This window comes from Pelophylax lessonae (genome assembly GCF_965119305.1).
Source record: "Pelophylax lessonae genome assembly, chromosome: 6".
NCBI classification, from domain to species: Eukaryota; Metazoa; Chordata; class Amphibia; order Anura; family Ranidae; genus Pelophylax; species Pelophylax lessonae.
In genome coordinates this window covers 30,923,964-30,945,389 of record NC_138773.1, presented here as the reverse complement: position 1 = coordinate 30,945,389, position 21,426 = coordinate 30,923,964, and the positions used below count along the sequence as shown (strand labels likewise).

The 21,426-nt window shown below is 47.0% G+C and overlaps 1 protein-coding gene across 1 annotated transcript in view; it reads left to right on the top strand.

The window, feature by feature from the left end:
* The window catches only part of LOC309557569 (uncharacterized protein), a gene marked incomplete at its 5' end in the record, with an annotated part of 604,667 nt that overhangs the window by 580,900 nt on the left and 2,341 nt on the right, over positions 1-21,426 (top strand). Inside the window, one exon of the mRNA XM_082260356.1 lies at positions 19,490-19,550. Within this exon, the coding sequence (XP_082116482.1) occupies positions 19,490-19,550 (61 nt within the window). The remainder of the gene's footprint in view (positions 1-19,489; positions 19,551-21,426) is intronic.

Genomic DNA, 21,426 nt, shown 5'->3' with positions numbered 1-21,426 from the left:
CGCACCTACAGTGCTACTTACAGATTTTCTGTCGGGGTCCCCCAAGATCAACGGCACAACTATCAACCCGTCCATCCATGCCAAGGTCCTTGGTATAATCCTGAACTCCGAGCAATCCTTTCGGCCACACATCCAGTCACTGTCCAAAGTTTGCCGCCTCAACCCCTGCAACATCTCCAAGATACGACCCTTCCTAACCAATGATGCCACAAAGCTTCTAATCCACTCCCTGGTTATCTCTCGCCTCGACTAGTGCAACTCCCTTCTCATTGGCTTACCTTTAAAAAAGCTATCCCCCCTTCAGTCCATCATGAATGCTGTGCCCAGGCTCATCCACCTTGCAAACCGCTCTGTGTCTGCTACCCCTCTTTGCCTGCTACCCCTCTTTGCCAATCCCTTCATTGGCTGCCACTCAACCAACGAATGAAATTCAAGTTTACTAACCATAACTTAAACAGTCATCCATAACTTGGGCCCAGCTACAGCACTTATGAGAGGGCAGAGGGGGTATAGCTCACTGGTAGAGCATTCGACTGCAGATCGAGAGGTCCCTGGTTCAAATCCGGGTGCCCCCTGGAATACCCTATCCCTGTATCCAAATGGAGAAGAGGAAAAAAATGACCAAAAAAAATATTTCAAGGTAGACACGATGGAGCATTTAACTGCAAATACACATTCTGCTTTGAGTTGAAACAATATGTACACAGGGAATTCTCTGGTCACATTTAAGTCTGGGAGATTGTGGCTACAAGAAAGTTCCTGAACTGGAATCCTCAGAATGCAATTGAGAAGAAAGACAAACCTGGCAGCAAACCTTTTTGACTTACAGTTTTTGCATTTTTACACACGGTAAAATGCATATTTTGGGCCTGGAAATAAGGTGAAACCCCCAAAATTTCTGGGTTTTCTGAAAAAAAAAAAAAAAAATGCAGATCAAGAGATTCGTGCTCCAAACCTGGTGCCCCTGGAACTTGTTGGACACCTTTGCATCTAAATGCGTAATGATTTGATGCTTATTGATTTCATTAAAATCTCCACTCCTTTGGCCTCTGTTACCGTACTCTTCACTGGTTCTCATCCCACCTATCCCAACGCACCTTCAGTGCTACTTACAGATTTTCTGTCGGGGTCCCCCAAGATCAACGGCACAACTATCAACCCGTCCATCCATGCCAAGGTCCTTGGTATAATCCTGGACTCTGAGCTATCCTTTCGGCCACACATCCAGTCACTGTCCAAAGTTTGCTGCCTCAACCCCTGCAACATCTCCAAGATACGACCCTTCCTAACCAATGATGCCACAAAGCTTCTAATCCACTCCCTGGTTATCTTTTGCCTCGACTAGTGCAACTCCCTTCTCATTGGCTTACCTTTAAAAAAGCTATCCCCCCTTCAGTCCATTATGAATGCTGTGGCCAGGCTCATCCACCTTGCAAACAGCTCTGTGTCTGCTACCCCTCTTTGCCAATCCCTCCATTGGCTGCCACTCAACCAACAAATGAAATTCAAGTTTACTAACCATAATTTAAACAGTCATCCATAACTTGGGCCCAGCTACAGCACTTATGAGAGGGCAGAGGGGGTATAGCTCAGTGGTAGAGCATTCGACTGCAGATCGAGAGGTCCCTGGTTCAAATCCGGGTGCCCCCTGGAATACCCTATCCCTGTATCCAAATGGAGAAGAGGAAAAAAATGACCAAAAAAAATATTTCAAGGGAGACACGATGGAGCATTTAACTGCAAATACACATTCTGCTTTGAGTTGAAACAATATGTACACAGGGAATTCTCTGGTCACATTTAAGTCTGGGAGATTGTGGCTACAAGAAAGTTCCTGAACTGGAATCCTCAGAATGCAATTGAGAAGAAAGACAAACCTGGCAGCAAACCTTTTTGACTTACAGTTTTTGCATTTTTACACACGGTAAAATGCATATTTTGGGCCTGGAAATAAGGTGAAACCCCCAAAATTTCTGGGTTTTCTGAAAAAAAAAAAAAAAAAAATGCAGATCAAGAGATTCGTGCTCCAAACCTGGTGCCCCTGGAACTTGTTGGACACCTTTGCATCTAAATGCGTAATGATTTGATGCTTATTGATTTCATTAAAATCTCCACTCCTTTGGCCTCTGTTACCGTACTCTTCACTGGTTCTCATCCCACCTATCCCAACGCACCTTCAGTGCTACTTACAGATTTTCTGTCGGGGTCCCCCAAGATCAACGGCACAACTATCAACCCGTCCATCCATGCCAAGGTCCTTGGTATAATCCTGGACTCTGAGCTATCCTTTCGCCACACATCCAGTCACTGTCCAAAGTTTGCTGCCTCAACCCCTGCAACATCTCCAAGATACGACCCTTCCTAACCAATGATACCACAAAGCTTCTAATCCACTCCCTGGTTATCTCTCGCCTCGACTAGTGCAACTCCCTTCTCATTGGCTTACCTTTAAAAAAGCTATCCCCCCTTCAGTCCATCATGAATGCTGTGGCCAGGCTCATCCACCTTGCAAACAGCTCTGTGTCTGCTACCCCTCTTTGCCAATCCCTCCATTGGCTGCCACTCAACCAACAAATGAAATTCAAGTTTACTAACCATAATTTAAACAGTCATCCATAACTTGGGCCCAGCTACAGCACTTATGAGAGGGCATAGGGGGTATATCTCAGTGGTAGAGCATTCGACTGCAGATCGAGAGGTCCCTGGTTCAAATCCGGGTGCCCCCTGGAATACCCTATCCCTGTATCCAAATGGAGAAGAGGAAAAAAATGACCAAAAAAATTATTTCAAGGGAGACACGATGGAGCATTTTACTGCAAATACACATTCTGCTTTGAGTTGAAACAATATGTACACAGGGAAGTCTCTGGTCACATTTAAGTCTGGGAGATTGTGGCTACAAGAAAGTTCCTGAACTGGAATCCTCAGAATGCAATTGAGCAGAAAGGCAAACCTCGCAGCAAACCTTTTTGACTTACAGTTTTTGCATTTTTACACACGGTAAAATGCATATTTTGGGCCTGGAAATAAGGTGAAACCCCCAAAATTTCTGGGTTTTCTGAAAAAAAAAAAAAAAATGCAGATCAAGAGATTCGTGCTCCAAACCTGGTGCCCCTGGAACTTGTTGGACACCTTTGCATCTAAATGCGTAATGATTTGATGCTTATTGATTTCATTAAAATCTCCACTCCTTTGGCCTCTGTGACCGTACTCTTCACTGGTTCTCATCCCACCTATCCCAACGCACCTTCAGTGCTACTTACAGATTTTCTGTCGGGGTCCCCCAAGATCAACGGCACAACTATCAACCCGTCCATCCATGCCAAGGTCCTTGGTATAATCCTGGACTCTGAGCTATCCTTTCGGCCACACATCCAGTCACTGTCCAAAGTTTGCCGCCTCAACCCCTGCAACATCTCCAAGATACGACCCTTCCTAACCAATGATACCACAAAGCTTCTAATCCACTCCCTGGTTATCTTTTGCCTCGACTAGTGCAACTCCCTTCTCATTGGCTTACCTTTAAAAAAGCTATCCCCCCTTCAGTCCATCATGAATGCTGTGGCCAGGCTCATCCACCTTGCAAACAGCTCTGTGTCTGCTACCCCTCTTTGCCAATCCCTCCATTGGCTGCCACTCAACCAACAAATGAAATTCAAGTTTACTAACCATAATTTAAACAGTCATCCATAACTTGGGCCCAGCTACAGCACTTATGAGAGGGCAGAGGGGGTATAGCTCAGTGGTAGAGCATTCGACTGCAGATCGAGAGGTCCCTGGTTCAAATCCAGCTACAGCACTGATGAGAGGGCAGAGGGTGTATGCAATGGGGTATAGCTCAGTGTTAGTGCATATGACTGCAGGTCGAGAGGTCCCTGGTTCAAATCCAGGTGCCCCTTCAAAGCTCTTGGATACCTTTGTTTCTAAATGTAAAAATGATAACATTTCGGCTCCATTCACACTTGTGCAGCTTGTCATGCAACTTTTCCAATGATAACCATTTATATATGTGCAACTTGAAGTTGCAGCGACTTTAAAATAGTTCATGCACTACTTTTGTCCGACTTTCATGCAACTTGAGGGCATGACTTTCATGCTTTGTTAACCCTCAAAGCATGAAAGTCATACCTGAATGCTATACAATGCAACAGTTGTTCATTATCACTGGTCAAAACCAAAGTCGTATCCAAGTTGCACCCATACAAAGTTGCACCAAAGTTGTACTCCGAAGTCTTCCTCTCCGAGCCTTCCTCTCACTACATACTCCCAGCATAGTAACTGACCTACCAAAGACAGCTCTTGGTCCATACTAATGTTCAAGAGTTTGCAGGGCCAGCTTCCGAATGTGTGACCACTGTGACAGCCAATCACAGTGGTCATGTGATTGGCCAAAACCTTCCTGTTCCTGCGCCTACAGACCTTGTTAAACGGACGCTGGGGTTGGGCAGAAAAAAATATTTACCAAGCTTAGCATCATCTTTTATGTTTTAGCAGAAAATCGAGTATTATATTGTGTTTTTGTGCATTAAAATTCATTGAAGTGTATTTTTTCTCCAAAATTTGCGCTTGAAAAATGCTGCACAAGTGTTGTGTGGCATAAAAATATAAACACCTGCCATTTTATTCTCTAGGGCCTCTGCTTAAAAAAAAAAAAATATATATATATATATATATATATATATATATATATATATATATATATATTTCCTTTTCCCCCCTCACGTCTACTTGTTTGGATGTGCAGTGCACATTATTTGTGGTCATGTATAATGTTCCATACACACTACATATCACATAGTTAATAGTTCATTCATAGTCCAACTCAGGAGTGAGCAAGAGAGGGTGGCTATGTTCCTACATACAGAGGGACCACGGAGAACCAACATATCCACCCTCTAACAGGGAGTCAGATCACAACAACAAAAAAAAGGAACTTGTAGATTTGGGGAAGGGACTTTTTGAGTTAAAGTGATATTAAAGGCAAGGTTTAAAAAAATAAATAAATAACATTGTCATACTTACCTGCTCTGTTCAGTGGTTTTGCACAGAGCAGCCCCAATCCTCCTCTTCTTGGGTCTCCCACCGTCACTCCTGGCCCCTCCCCCTGCCGAGTGCCCCCAGAACAAACAGCCTGTTAGTTGCCGAACTGCTGCGTCTTTTCAGACACAGAGCTTCGGCTTGACCCCACCCCCTTGCTCTTCTTATTCGGCTAACTAGCTGTGATTGAAATCAGCGGGAGCCAATGGCTCCTGCTGCTGTCTCAGCCAATGTGGAGGGAGAGTCCCTGGAGAGCAGGCAAGAAGGGGGTAAAAGTGCCTGGTAGGCAAGTGGTTAACCACTTAAGCCCCGGAAGATTTTACCCCCTTCCGGACCTATTTTGCGATTCGGCACTGCGTGACTTTAACAGACAATTGCGCGGTCGTGCGATGCTGTACCCAAATGAAATTGATGTCCTTTTTTTCCCACAAATAGAGCTTTCTTTTGGTGGTATTTGATCACCTGTGCGATTTTTTATCATGCGCTATAAACAAAAAAAGAGTGTCAATTTTGCAAAAATAGCAATATTTTTCACATTTTTTTATATGAAATTCCCCAAAAGAAATGTAAAAATCAAAATTTCTTTAACATTTTTGGCCAATTTGTTTTCTGCTACATATGTTTGGTAAAAAAATCGCAAAAAGCGTATTTTGATTGGTTTGCACAAAAGTTATTGTGTTTACTAAAGCCCCGTACACACGTACCGATGGTCGGCTTACAAATGTTCCTCTTTTCTCCCCGGGATGTCGGTGTCTGCTGAAAAGTGCAAAGACAGCACAAGGACAGCACAAGAATTTTGTCCGCCGACTGCAGAAGTGATGTCATGTAATGGTTAACTTTCCCTGTGTTTTCTATTTTCTGAGCATGCCCAGTCTTGCAAATCTGCGGTCTGTCGGCCGAATTGTGTACTGACAGGCGAACAATCGTCCGTTCTGGTGTCGGCATACAAATATTTTCATGTTTGCACGAAAGACTTTTGTCCGCGGATTGTGCGCAGACATCTGTCGGAGGCACCATACTAACACACGTACAATCGGCAGATCCTTCGTCCACCGACGTTTGTATGCCGACGATCGGAACGTGTGTACGGGCCTTAACTAAGGGAAAGATTTTTGTAATTTTTGTTGTTTTTTTTTTTTACTAGTAATGGCGGCGATCTGTGATTTTTTTTGCGGGACTGCGACATTGCGGCGGACAGATCGGACCCCTGACTGACATTTTTTACACTTTTGGGGGTACCAGTGACATTACTACAGTAATCAGTGCTATACATATGCACTGTTAATGTAAAAATGACACTGGCAGGGAAGGGGTTAACTTTATTAGTGATGCAGTGGCCAAGTGTGTCCCTAGGGGCGTGATTCTTACTGTGCAGGGATGTGGCTTTTCATGTAACAGCAGAGATATACTATCCTACATAGCAAGACCGTATGATCTCTGCTGTTACACAGGGGAGAATGACAAGCGGCTTTGTTTACATTAGCCGCCTGCCTTTCTCCCTCTGTAACTGACGATCCCGAGTGACCGGCGGACATTGGGTCCACCGGTCACTTGCGCGGAGGTGTCCGTGAACGAGCGCAGGTGGGAGCGCGCCTCCGGTGGTGCGCGCTCGCCCCCTATTGGCTCACAGGCTAGTGACGTTCCCATACGTCACTTTGCCTGCACGGGGCTGACCGCCGCAGTATATGTACTTGCAGCGGTCGGCAAGCAGTTAAGGATACATACTTGAATAGAATATATTTTATTAACCCAGAGTTCAGTGTCACCTATTAGTGCCCATCAGTGCCACCTATCAGTGCAGCCTCATCAGTTCCTATCAATGCCGCCTCATCAGCGCCTTCCAGTGCCACCTCATCAGTACCCATCAGTGCCTCCTATCAGTTCCCATCAGTGAAGGAGAAAAATTACGCTTTTCCAAAATTTTATAACAAACTTTGACTTTTTTTCTTTTCAAATTTTGGGTCTTTATTTATTTATTTAGCAAAAAAATCAAAAACCCAGGGGTGATTAAATACCACCAAAAGAAAGCTCTATTTATGTGAAAAAAATGATAGAAATGTCATATGGGTACAGTGTTGCATGACCGCGCAATTGTCATTCATAGTGTGACAGCTCTGAAAGCTGAAAATTGTCCTGGGCAGGAAGGGGGTAAAGGTGCCCGGTAGGCAAGTGGTTAAGTATACATACTTGAATAGAATACTGTATATTCTTTTAACCCAGAGTTCAGTGTCACCCATTAGTGCCCATCCGTGCCACCCATCAGTGCAGCCTCATCAGTTTCCATCAATGCTGCCTCATAAGCGCCCATCAGTGCCACCTCATCAATACCCATCAGTGCCTCCTATCAGTGCCCATCAGTGCAACCTATCAGTGCCTTCCAGCGCCACCTCATCAGTGCCTCCTATCAGTTTCCATCAGTGAAGGAAAAAAATTACCTTTTTCCAAAATTTTATAACAAACTGACTTTTTTTTTTTCTTTTCAAATTTTGGGTTTTTATTCATTTATTTAGCAAAAAAATAAAAATCCCATGGGTGATTAAATACCACCAAAAGAAAGCTCTATTTATGTGAAAAAAATGATAAAAATGTCATATGGGTACAGTGTTGCATGACCGCGCAATTGTCATTCAAAGTGTGACAGCGACAGTGCCTGGGCAGGAAGGGGGTAAAGATGCCCGGTAAGCAAGTGGTTAAGTATACACACTTGAATAGAATATATTCTTTTAACGCAGAGTTCAGTGTCACTTCCACTAGTAGAGTACATTATGCGTAGAATTTCCTGATGATGATTTGTGATCCTAAAGATCCTCCTACATCCCACCCAGCTTGTGTCATCCGGAGACTATTGCTGGTTCTGGGACAGCTGAAATAGTTAACCTTCCCTTCTCCCCGCCCCTTCCTATGATCCATGCTTTCTGTTTGGAAGCGGTTTCCTGCTCTTGCACAATATCTGTTCCTATACAATCCATGGCTGGTAGGTATACACTGACTATTGCTGTGTGATTGTTCTGGGAGAGATCCGACAAATCTGCTCTGTCATGTCATGTGGGGGGAAAAAGCGATTTAGACCGTTCAGCCTCAGTGATGATTGGCAGAACACACGACACTCAGTTCCTCTATTTTTTGGTATGTAATCTGCCGGCATCCTGGGGGATCAAACTGCAACAAATGTAATCAACGCTAATTCTCAGACGTGATATTAACCTGAAGATGCTAAAAGATATAAAAGTACAGTAAAACCTTGGATTGAGAGTAACTTGGTTTCAGGGTGTTTTGCAAGACAAGCAAATTTTATTTTTATAAAGTTTGATTTTATAAACAAGCGATGTCTTGATATACAAGTAGAGTCACATCACAAATGAGTATAAAAGAGAAGAGAGGCGCCTCTAAGGCTCCGTTCACATGTGAGCGTATGGATGGCGGGCAGAACCGCCGCGGTTCCGCCCGCGATCCGGAGATTTATTGCAAATCGCGGGACGCCTAGCGTTGCCCGTTGATTTGCAATAGCCCCCCAAACGCCGAGCGATGTTGCCGCGATTTCCGCCTGCCGAATCGCGGCAACATCGCGCAAACAAAATCGCGGGACGCAATACGCTCCAAATAAGTACAAGAGCTTCTTTGGAGCGTATTGCGTCCCGCGATTTTGTTTGCGCGATGTTGCCGCGATTCGGCAGGCGGAAATCGCGGCAACATTGCTCGGCGTTTGGGGGGCTATTGCAAATCAACGGGCAACGCTAGGCGCCCCGCGATTTGCAATAATCTCCGGATCGCGGGCGGAACCGCGGCGGTTCTGCCCGCGATCCAAACTCTGACATGTGAATGCAGCCTAAGTGTAGCAATGTGGTTACATTAAATCAGAGGAGTAACTAGAACCTTCAGGGCCCTGGTCCAAGAAACCATGTAGGGCCCCCGGACCCCTGGACAGGGCCCTTCCCTTCAAGCCTGGGGCTCTTCCCACTGATCCTGGGGCCCTTTACTCTCATTGCAGGGCCCTTTATTTCGGTCCCGCAGCGGGACCCTTTCACAAATTCTGCAGTGGGCCCCCTTCCTGCCATCTTGGGGCCTCCCCAGTGATCCTGGGGCCCTTTACTCTCGTTGCGGGGTCCTTTATTATGATCCCGCAGCGGGACCCTTTCACAAATTCTGCAGTGGGCCCCCTTCCTGCCATCTTGGGGCCTCCCCAGTGATCCTGGGGCCCTTTACTCTCGTTGCGGGGTCCTTTATTACGATCCTGCAGCGGGACCCTTTCACAAATTCTGCAGTGGGCCCCCTTCCTGCCATCTTGGGGCCTCCCCAGTGATCCTGGGGCCCTTTACTCTCGTTGCGGGGTCCTTTATTACGGTCCCGCAGCGGGACCCTTTCACAAATTCTGCAGTGGGCCCCCTTCCTGCCATCTTGGGGCCTCCCCAGTGATCCTGGGGCCCTTTACTCTCGTTGCGGGGTCCTTTATTACGGTCCCGCAGCGGGACCCTTTCACAAGTTCTGCAGTGGGCCCCTTTCATTGGGGCTTCCCAGCGGTGGTGGAATGCCAGGGTCCGGTCGCAAGTGTGACCTTTGCAATCCTGGAAGTTCACCCACTGGTGTCAGTAGTTTTTATTTTTTGGTAATTTATTTGTATTATTTTTTTTTTCATTTTATTTTATTTTTTTACACTGTCACTGACTATGACTCTGTCCATTCAGAAAAGGAAGGAGCTGGAAAATTACATATTTACTGACCCCTTCCTGGTTCTCTATTGTGACACATCCCCTGCAGCAGCCGGTAGGAGAGGGGAGGGAGCACAGTGGGGGGGGGGGATCAGGGGAGCATACAGGGGCCCAGAGACAGCAGAACACAAGTGAATTGGATAGGAGGAGTGGCGGGGGCACCATACAGAGAAACCAATCTCCTCCATTTTCCTCCTGCAGCTACAGGAGGACAAAGAAGGAGGACAGTGATATCTCTACATGCTGCCCCCGCCGCCCCTCCTATCCAGGTGTACAGGGGAGCTGCACAGACCCCCTGGAGCATGGGGCCTGGTTGCAATTAGAACCCCTGCAACCCCTGTAGTTACACCCCTGCATTAAATGAAGGTACAAGATTTAGCAACTCACATGATTGATGATTAAAAGAGGCACATCTAAGTATGCAGGCATCCGCGGTAAAGCTGTCCACATAGACCGTCTTCCGCACCGCCATCAACGTCATCCCTTTCACACTGCACTCCATGAGTGCGTCAAGCCTCGCTTTCAGATCGCTCTACTGCAGGTTAGTCTTCCCGGTCCCGACTGCAGACTGACAGCGGTGTGGAGGACGGTCTATGTGGACAGCTTTACCCGCGATGCCTGCATTGTTAGATGTGCCTGTTTTATTCATCACCCATGTGAGTTGCTAAATGTTGAACCTTCATTAAGAGCTGGTTCACACTACTCCGACTTGTCAGGCGACTTGGTCGCCTGACAAGTAGCGCTCCATGCTGTGCAATGGAACCGTTCTAATCAGAGCGACTCAACTCGCTCCGACTTAGAAAAAGGTCCCTGCACTACTTCTGGGCGAAGTCGGAGCGACTTGCATTGACTTCTATTATGAGAAGTCGTTTGCAAGCCGCAATGAAGTCGTGCTGCACGGGCGACTTCAAAGTCGGGGCGACTTTGAGTCGCCGCGGTGTGAACCGACTCTAAATGTAACCATATTGCTACACTAAAGCCCCGTACACACGCAACGATTATCGGCCGACCGATCGTCCAACTTTTGTCCAGAGTTGTGTTTTGTTGGTTGGAATGTGCCTAGACTGCACACGAATTTTCTCGCCCAACAAAATTCTGCTTCAGAAGTGATGTCATGTGTTGGTTTGCTTTCTTTGTGTTTTTTCTTCACTGAGCATGCCCAGACTTGCTCATCAGATTTTTCCCTGTCGAATTCTGTACTGACTGCACGAAAGTCGGCCGTTATGTTGATGGCCAACAAAAATTATATAGCCTGCACATCGGAGTTGGTTGTCGGAAGCATCATACTAACAAGCCGAAAATCGGCAGATCGTTCGTCGGACGAAAATTCCCTGACAATTTTCGACGCGTGTGTACGAGGCTTTAGAGGCGCCTCTCTTCTCTTTTATACTCTGGAGCTCCTGTTGGATTTTACTTCTAATCCCCTTGTGGAGGCGCCATTTGTGGATGGACATTTTATGGTTACACAACCTATCACATCGCTATAATCTTTTTATATGGACTATAAACTGAAGGACTTATGAATACGGTATTTGCCGGCGTATAAGACGACCCCCTAATTTTCCAGTTAAAACATAGGTTTTGAGCTATACTCGCCGTATAAGACTACCCCCCCTACCCCATCATGGGGGTCTTGTCTATTTACACCCACTAATCAGACAGGAGTAGAAAATGTTAACCTTAAGAGGAAGAGAACTCCAGGTTTAGGACTACCAAGCTGGCCCAAAAACGAACGTTCCTAATCTGCCAGCACGCTGGATGTGCGGTAATACCATATGTACCGTAGCTTCAGCTAAATACAGTATACTGTGCTGAGCCAATCACGGTGAGCGATGTATTCTATTAATGAATACAAAGCCTGCTCAGATTGGCGGAGTCAGAGAGGCGGGCTGATAATGTTACAACCTCTGACTCAGCCAATCTGAGCAGGCTTTGTATTTATTATTAGAATACATTGCTCACCGTGATTGGCTCAGCGCAGTATACTGTATGTAGCTTATCCACTTAAGCCCCGGAAGATTTTACCCCCTTCCTGACCAGGCCCTATTTTGTGATTCGGCACTGCGTGAACGTAACGGACAATTGCGCGGTCGTGCGATGCTGTACCCAAATGAAATTGATGTCCTTTTTTCCCCCCACAAACAGAGCTTTCTTTTGGTGTTATTTGATCACCTGTGCGATTTTTACTTTTTGCGCTATAAACAAAAAAAAGGGACAATTTTGCAAAAATAACAATATTTTTCACATTTTTTTATATGAAATTCCCCCCAAACAAATGTAAAAAATCTAAATTTTTTATAATTTTTGGCCAATTTGTTTTCTGCTACCTATGTTTGTTAAAAAAAAATCACAATAAGCGTATTTTGATTGGTTTGCGCAAAAGTTATTGCGTTTACTATCTAAGGGAAAGATTTCTGTCATTTATGGTGTTTTTTTTTAACGAGTAATGGCGGCGATCTGCGATTTTTTTATTTTTTTGTGGGACTGCGACATTGCGGCGGACAGATCGGACCCTTGACTGACATTTTTGACACTTTTGGGGGTACCAGTGACATTACTACAGTAATCAGTGCTATACACATGCACTGTTACTGTAAAAATGACACTGGCAGGGAAGGGGTTCATTTTTATTGGAGAGGGAGGGGTTAATGTATGCCTGGTGCTTACTGACGTGTGTGGGGGAAGGTGACTGAGTGACACAGGGACAGATCGCATGTTCAGCTATGCTGAAACCTGCAATCTGACCCTGTCTGTCACTTAGGAGATCCGCCCGCTCTGTTTACACAAGTGGGCGGAACTCCACACTCAATTCCCCGACGATCGGGGAAGAGCGGCGGTGCTCGCCGCTCCTCCCCTGGCCCGACTCCCGCTGTGACTGAATACAGCGGGAGCGAGCCTCCTGGCGACGTAGGTCTAGCAGGCTGCTGAAGACGTATTGTTACGAAACGCGTACAGCGTGTCGCATCACTTCCGGTTTTTGATATTGAGGCTTGGAACGCATTGCGCTCCATCGGCACGATTATTTGCTTGCATATACCTCTACAATTGTGAGTACCTCTCCTATATTATGCCTAACTAATAAACCTTAATAGACGGTATCACACTATGTGCCTTCCTTTTATTTCTGAATCCCTGGTATAATACCACGAGTGACCCCCCGTGGACATCCGGAAGCCTATTTCCTACTGGACCCCACTGGACCCCACTAATATCCAGTTATCCTCCCTGGGGAATCCTCCTCTGATATAGGATCCTTCTAGGACCTCCCAAGACGCCCTTATTTAGGACCTGCAGAGGATACCAGGATCTGCCTACAGGATCTACACATATACCCACTCTATACCCCTGTGTGGGGTGGGTATTTCTGGTGAGTGTGTTATTCACCAGAAGGGTCACCTAGCACCTTACTGCCCACCACGGGGTCACCTATCGTAGTTTTGCACACAGTGGTGTATTTTGGTTTTGAGCTGCCCTAGGCAATACTAAAATTGGGTGCCCCCCCTCCCTATGTAAATTTCCCCACCCCTTCCTGTTTAACAGATGTGACTCCCTCCAAAATTGAAGGACTACAAGTCCCAGCAAGAACCCCTGAGATCTCACGAGAGGGGGGAGGGTAAGGGAGGGTGAAGGAGGATGAGAGAGGGAGAAGGTGGTGGGAGAGAGAAAAAAGGGTGTTGGGAGAGAGAGAGAGAGAGAGGGGGGGGGTGTTGAGGGAGAGAGAGAGGGTGTTGGGGCAGAGAGAGAGAGAGGGTGTTGGGGGGGGGGGGAGAGATAGGGTGTTGGGGAGAGGGAGAGAGGGTGTTGGGGGAGAGAGAGAGAGAGGGTGTTGGGAGAGAGAGAGGGTGATGGGGAGAGAGAGAGGGTGTGGGGAGATATAGAGAGAGAGGTTGTTGGGAGATAGAGAGAGAGAGAGAGAGAGAGAGGGGGTGTTGGGAGAGAGAGAGAGAGGGTGTTGGGAGAGAGAGGGTGTTCGGAGAGAGAGAGGTGGATGAGAGAGAGAGGGGGTATGAGAGAGAGGGAGAATGAGAGAGAGGAGAGAGAGAAAGAGATGAGAGAGAGAGAGGAGGGTGAGGGAGAGAGGAGGGTGAGAGAGAGAGAGGAGGGTGAGAGAGGGAGAGGGGGTGAGAGAGAGGGAGGGGGGTGTGAGAGAGAGGGGAAATAGAGAGTGAGAGGGAGAGAGAGGGGGTGGGGGGAGAGATAGAGGGGATGGTGGGAGAGAGAGAGAATTAGGGGTGGGTTAGAGAGAAAGAGGGGGTGGAGGGAGAGGGGGTGGGAGAGAGAAGGAGGGGGGGTGGGAGAAGGTGTGATGTCACTGATTTCTAGACGCCAGGCGGCTCTAGCAACCACTGGCTAATGGAATCTCAGATGGAGGCGAGGGTGACTATTTTGCTGCCCCCCTGCAAAGTGCCCCCCTAGGCCTGGGCCTTGTTGGCCTAGGCCAAAATACAGCACTGTTTGCACACGAGAACTGTCCCCTGTTACTAATATTGGACTTTGCTCATCACCTCACATTTTATTTATTAAATTCGCCGTTCATTCACCCATATATACTGTTAATAATTATTGGTCTGTTTATCACTTTATTTCCTTTATCTATTTATTGTCACCCTATCTTCATTCTATAGATCATAGTTGCACTCTGGGCACTTTTGTCACATTTATGTTTATTCCTTTCTATTTATTTTTCACTTGCTTTTTGTGCACCAGTCACTTCGTATGCACTTAGCACTTCTATTTGTTTAAGGTTTTATATAGAATGATTTATACACAACGTATGGTCCTACATTTTATATAAAATTTTGAGTAGGTATTTATGCACACATCACTTTGAGCATTGGCACCTATACCCATTTGCACCTTTTTATCTGTATAAATATAACAGTCACATCCCCTTGGAATATATATATATGCACGTGTCACTTTAATTCCAATCCATTTTGAATTATATACAGTATGTACAATATGCATCCGTGACACACTTGTCATATTACACTTTTGGATCACAATATACACTTGCACTTACAGTGCTTTTCCTTATATTGGATTTACAGTGCATTATATCCCCCGTTTTAGCACATCGGCACTTTATTAGCACTATACAAACATCCTCCCTCACTGGGCAGCGCCATTTTCCCTACCTTCCTTTTCCCTTCAAATAATTACGTTTGTTCTTTTGACAGGCGAAACACATTTCGTTGATCGCCACATGGCGGATCTGATAAGCCGGATGAGCCTGGTGGATCCCATTCTCGATGGTCTTCTCCATCACCAGTTAATAACATACGAAGATTACGACATGGTGCGCAGCAAGCCGATACCTCAGGAGAAGATGAGGCAGATCTTCCGATATGCCTCAGCTTGGAATAGGGGCTCCAAGGACATATTTTATAATATATTGAAGAAAACGAATGAACCGCTTATCAGAGCCCTGGAAAGCTCTGAGGGATTACCACAAAGTCACAGTGAGTTGCTTTAGTAGTTAGGTCTTTTTTTTTTTTTTTTAAATTAGGACTATAAACAAAAAAACACCTGTTCAATTGCTTGGTAACACAAATTGATAATTAGCCAATCACACTGCAGCAACTCAATGCATGTAGGCATCTAGACGTGGTGAAAACGACTTGCTGACAATCAATCCGAGCAACAGAATGGGAAAGAAAGGGGAATTAAGTGACTTTGAACGTGGCATGGTTGTTGGTGACAGACGGGCTGGTCTGAGTACTAAAACTGCTGATCTACTGGGATCTTCACACACAAGCATCTCTCGGGTTTACAGAGAATGGTGGTGTGAGAGGAGCAGTGGCGGCCCGTCCATTGGGGGGTGCAGGGGCGCTGCCCCCCATCCATGCATCCAGGCCCCCTAATCTACATGCAGGGCGCCGGATGCATGGATTCCAATGTTTTTTTTTTTTTTTCGAAGCACGTGATTAGAGCCAGAGGTTCTAATAGGCTTCAAAAAAGGGTGGGCTCGGGGCGCAGAGTACTGCGCCCTGAGCCCACCCAGTTGTGTGACAAATAGCAAATGAATATTCGCAATTGCCACACTTATTCTCCTCCCGGCCAATCAGGAAACGGGTCCTGAGACCTGTTTCCCGATTTGCCGAAAGGAGAAGGCATGCTATTGACCAAGAAGGCTCCATGCACACAGGGCGTCATAAAAACGAGCTCCAAAGCTGTTTCTTGACGCCGGGAAAAAGCAGCTGTAAAAACGTGCTTTCAGTAGCTTTTTCCATTAGCGTTATTGCACGTTTGGCCACGTAGCTTTTAGCAGCGTTTTTTCTGCCTCCATTCAAAATCAATGGTTCCCTATGGGAGCCTATTGATTTGAATGGAAGTCGCACTGCAAGTCAGATCAGGATGATCCGACTTGCGGCGCAACTCGCGCTGTGAGAATCTTGAGGGGGGAATCCACGCCAAAATGGGGAAAAAAACGGCGTGGGGTTCCCCCCCAGGTTCCAAACCAGGCCCTTCGGGTCTAGTATGGAATTTGAGGGTAGCCCCACGCCGAAAAAAACGGCATGGGGTCCCCCCAAAATCCATACCAGACCCTTATCCGAGCATGCAGCCCGGCAGGCCAGGAAAGGGGAGGGGACGAGCGAGTGGCCCCACCTCCCCTGGACCATACCAGGCCACACGCCCTCAACATGGGGGGGTGTGGGTGCTTTGGGGCAGGGGGGGCTCTGCGCCCCCCACCTCAAAGCACCTTGCCCCCATGTTGATGAGGACAAGGGCCTCATCCCCACAACCCTGGCCGGTGGTTGTGGGGGTCTGCGGGCAGGGGGCTCATCGGAATCTGGAAGCCCCCTTTAACAAGGGGGCTACCCAGATCCCGGACCCCCTCCCTATGTGAATGGGTAGGGGGTACACTGTACCCCCTACCCATTCACCCCATAAAAGGCAGTGTGTGTAAATAACGACAGGAGACGTTTTGAAAAGTTTATTAAAAATCTTCATCCGGTCTTCTCCTCTCCGCTCTTCTGCCCTCCGCTCTTCTGCCCTCCGCTCTTCTGCCCTCCGCTCTTCTGCCCTCCGCTCTTCTGCCCTCCGCTCTTCTGCTCTTTTGCTCTTCTGCTCTTTTGCCTCCTCTGGTCTTCTTCTTCCTCCGGTCCTCCTCCGACGCTGTCACTGGTGATTATGCCGGTCTCCGGTCTCTGCAGCTTGTTATATAGCCATTAGAGGCGTGGCCTTTTGGTTAGGTCCCGCCCCCTTATGGCACCGACGACGTTGGTGACATAAGGAGGCGGGGCCTCCCGGTGACGTCACCGGGAGGCCCCGTCCCTAATGACTATATAATAAGCTGCAGAGACCGGAGACCGGCATAATCACCGGGACAGCATCGGAGGAGGACCAGAGGAGGCAAAAGAGCAGAAGAGCGGAGGGCAGAAGAGCAGAGAGGAGAAGACCAGAAGAGAGGAGAAGATCGGAGCGGAGAAGACCTGATGAAGATTTTTAATAAACTTTTCAAAACGTCTCCTGTTGTTATTTACACACACTGCCTTTTATGGGGTGAATGGGTAGGGGTACAGTGTACCCCATACCCATTCACATAGGGAGGGGGTCCGGGATCTAGGGGGACCCCTTGTTAAAGGGGGCTTCCAGATTCCGATGAGCCCCCTGCCCGCAGACCCCCACAACCACCGGCCAGGGTTGTGGGGATGAGGCCCTTGTCCTCATCAACATGGGGGCAAGGTGCTTTGTGGTGGGGGGTGCAGAGCCCCCCCCTGTTCCTAAGCACCCACACCCCCCATGTTGAGGGCATGTGGCCTGGTATGGTCCAGGGGGGGTGGGGCCGCTCGCTCATCTCCTCCCCTGCTGCATGCTCGGATAAGAGTCTGGTATGGATTTTGGGGGCACCCCACGCCGTTTTTTTCCCCATTTTGGCGTAGAGTTCCCCCTCAAGATTCTCACAGCGCAAGTCACGCCGCAAGTCGGATCATCCTGATCCGACTTGCTGTGCGACTTCCATTCAAATCAATAAGCTCCCATAGGGAACCATTGATTTTGAATGGGAGAAAAAAACGTATAACGTGGCTTAACGCACGTTAAGCAACGTTATTCAGCCTTTAGCAGCGTCAGACGTTTTTACAGCTTGACGCTGCAGCTCCAGAACGCACAGTTCCTGGGTTTTTTTTGGAGCTGTAAAATGCCTATGCCACTTGGAGCTCCTAAAAGCTCTATGTGTGTATGAGGCCATAGAATAACATGGATGGGCGTTCTGCAGCTGCAAAAAAAAACGTCTGACGCTGCTAACAGCAGCTCCAAAAACGTCCAGTGTGCATGAGGCCGAAGGGTGGAGGAGACGGCCGTCGAGAAGGGACATGAAGGAGCCCTAGGGGGAAGCCGCCGCCGCCTGTCAGTCCGGAGGAATAAGGTAGGTAAACTGGCAGGGGGAGATGTGGTGGTGCAGGCTGAAGTGATATTGGGGGAGGGTCCGCGGCCAGGTCTGTCTGCCGCCCCCCCCCCCCCGCCCCCCCCCCCCCCCGACTGATGGAGCACCAGCCGCCACTGGATTGGAGTCACTTTGGTGAAACCCAGCTGACCTTAGAGAGGTTGGGAAATCTCCCTCTCAGCCCCCTAGGCCCCTCTTATGTATAAGTCACCCTGTGTCTATTAGGCACCCAGAGTGACCAAGTAAAATAATGGACAGATAATTAAGGGACACTGAGAATATGGTTGGAATTACTTCAAATGGGTCAGTTTATTTATTAGTTAGTTATAGTTTATTTAATTTATCGGCCGTATATCTCAAGAAATATATGAACACTATTCCTGGCCTGATTGATTCTGAACATGTTGATTGAAAGAGCTGGTCACATTGGCCTCTGTTCCATGTTCTTCAATGTCAGGAGTGCCGTGACAAGGTCATCCAGCGCCCAGGGCAAAGATGCCAAACTGCGCTCCCTCTTCCCTTAGGGTTAGGGTTCAAGGTGCCCACATCCCTGCAATAAACCATTGCGCCCAGGGCAGCCGTCACTCCTGCCCACCCCTTGTCCCAGCCCTGAATGTCAGAGAAGGACAGTCTGTCACTGGTGGTCTCTTCCTATTGTCTGTGTAATGAGATGTGATGTGTATTCTGTTAAGCCTATCTGTCCCATTGTTAATTGTTAATGAACTCACATTTTGTTTCTGTCCAGATGGCTAGATAATTAGTTCAGGTTAATTCTATTTCTGTATACAATTTCATCTGCATATATTAATGTAATCAGGCACGTGACCTGATGGGGTAATTTGTTTAGGATGGGGAGATCCTCATGTGTATAAATTGTGTGAGACTGTCAATAAAGAGGTTGTTGTTTTCAGATACATACAAGCTAAGTTCAGGCTAGTTTTGTATGTAGGGCGGCTGAAATATCTGATACAGTATCTATGTTCAAGACTGGAGGAAGCCGTATACTGACGGAAGCCCACAAACACAGTGTGGGTTGCGGTTCCGTTACAGGTGGGAAAAAGAGAGAATATCCAGTGAGCGGCAGTTGTGTGGAAGAAAATCTCTTGTTGATGTCAGAGGAGAATGGGCAGACTGGTTCAAATACAAATGCAGTTGACCTTTCAAACTATAAGGGGCCATAATGGGTGTGCTAAGAGCTGTAGCTGGTGCATAAAATGGTCAATTTTCAGTTGTCACTAGATCAGGAGGAGAGAGGAAATAATCCAGTGGAGACACTGGCGGTTATGTTGATCATTGTATAATCACCAGTTTGTGGTCTTCATTATAAATATAAATGGATCTTTTGTTTCTCTCTCAGGAGTTGTTCCAAATGTTCCGGAAACAAGGCCCTCGAGGAGGCCAGTGCAGCGCGATGAAGGGTAACTCTGTTCCTCTTTGAAATCATAACCAGTAAAGTCCATTAACCGGTTGCCGACCGCCGCAAGTACATATACTGCGGCGGTCAGCCCCGGCCAGGCAAAGTGACGTACCGGTACGTCACTAGCCTGGGATCCAGTAGCGGGCGCGCGGCCGCCGGAGGCGCGCTCCCGCCCCGGCTCGTTCACGGACACCTCCGTGCGTGTGACCGGTGGACCCGATGTCCGCCGGTCACTCCCGATCGTCCGCTGTGAAGGGAGAAAGGCAGGCGGCTAATGTAAACAAAGCCGCCTGTCATTCTTCCCTGCGTAAAAGCACTGATCTAACGGTCCTGCTATGTAGGATCGTATATCTCTGTTGTTACACCACTAGCCACATCCCTTCACAGTTAGAAGCACACCCCTAGGGACACACATAGTCACTGCATCTCTAAGAAAGTTAACCCCTTCCCTGCCAGTGTCATTTTTACAGTAACAGTGCATATGTATAGCACTGATTACTGTAGTAATGTCACTGGTACCCCCAAAAGTGTCAAAAATGTCAGTCAAGGGTCCGATCTGTCCGCCGCAATGTCGCAGTCCCGCAAAAAAAAAAAATCGCAGATCGCCGCCATTACTCGTTAAAAAAAAAAACAACAAAAATGACAAAAATCTTTCCCTTTGTTAGTAAACGCAATAACTTTTGCGCAAACCAATCAAAATACGCTTATTGTGATTTTTTTTTTACCAAACCTAGGTAGCAGAAAACAAATTGGCCAAAAATTTTTAAAAATTTTGATTTTTACATTTTTTTGGGGGGAATTTCATATAAAATAATGTGAAAAATATTGTTATTTTTGCAAAATTTACGCTCTTTTTTTGTTTATAGCGCATGATCAAAAAATCGTACAGGTGATCAAATACCACTAAAAGAAAGCTCTGTTTGTGGGAAAAAAAGGACGTCAATTTCGTTTAGGTACAGCGTCGCACGACCGCGCAATTGTCCGTTAAAGTCACGCAGTGCCGAATCGCAAAATACCCCCTGGTCAGAAAGGGGGTAAAATCTTCTGGGGCTTAAGTGGTTAAATGCAGAAGTTTAACCACTTGCCGACCGCCCGCCACATATATACTGCGGCAGGCTGGCTCGGCTACACTAATCACCGCATTTGTACAGCGGTTCGCGGGAGTGCTCTTGGGGGCGCCCCCACTAGGCAGCGAATATGGAGATCCACGGGGCCAGCGGCACCGATTGCTGCCGGGCACCCGCGATCGCTCCCCGCTGGGAGAGAAGGACAGTTGGCTATTGTAAACACAGCAAACCGTTCTTCTCCCTGGAATGATCACAGAGCGCCTGTGATCCTTCTATATAGGATCACAGATCTCTATGGTCATTTCACGATTCCCTTCCCCATACAGTTAGAAAGCACTCCCCTAGGCTCACACTTAACCCTTTGATCGCCCATAATGTTAACCCCTTCCCTGCCAGTGTCATTAGTACAGTGACAGTGCATATTTATAGCACTGATTACTGTAGTAATGTCACTGGTCCCCCAAAAGTGTCAAAAATGTCAGTTAGGGGTCCGATCTGTCCGCCGCAATGTCGCAGTCCCACTAAAAATCGCATTAATAGTAAAAAAAAAAAATAATAAATAAAAATGACATAAATCTTTCCCCTAGTTTGTAGACGCGATAACCTTTGCGCAAACCAATCAAAATACGCTTATTTACCAAAAATATGTAGCAGAAAACAAATTGGCCTAAAATGATGAAAAAGTTTGATTTTTTTTTAAAAATTTTTTATTGGGAATGTTATATAGCAGAAAGTAAAAAATGTTGTTTTTTTTTTTCAGAATTATCGCTCTTTTTGTTTATAGCGCAAAAAATAAAAATCGCACAGGTG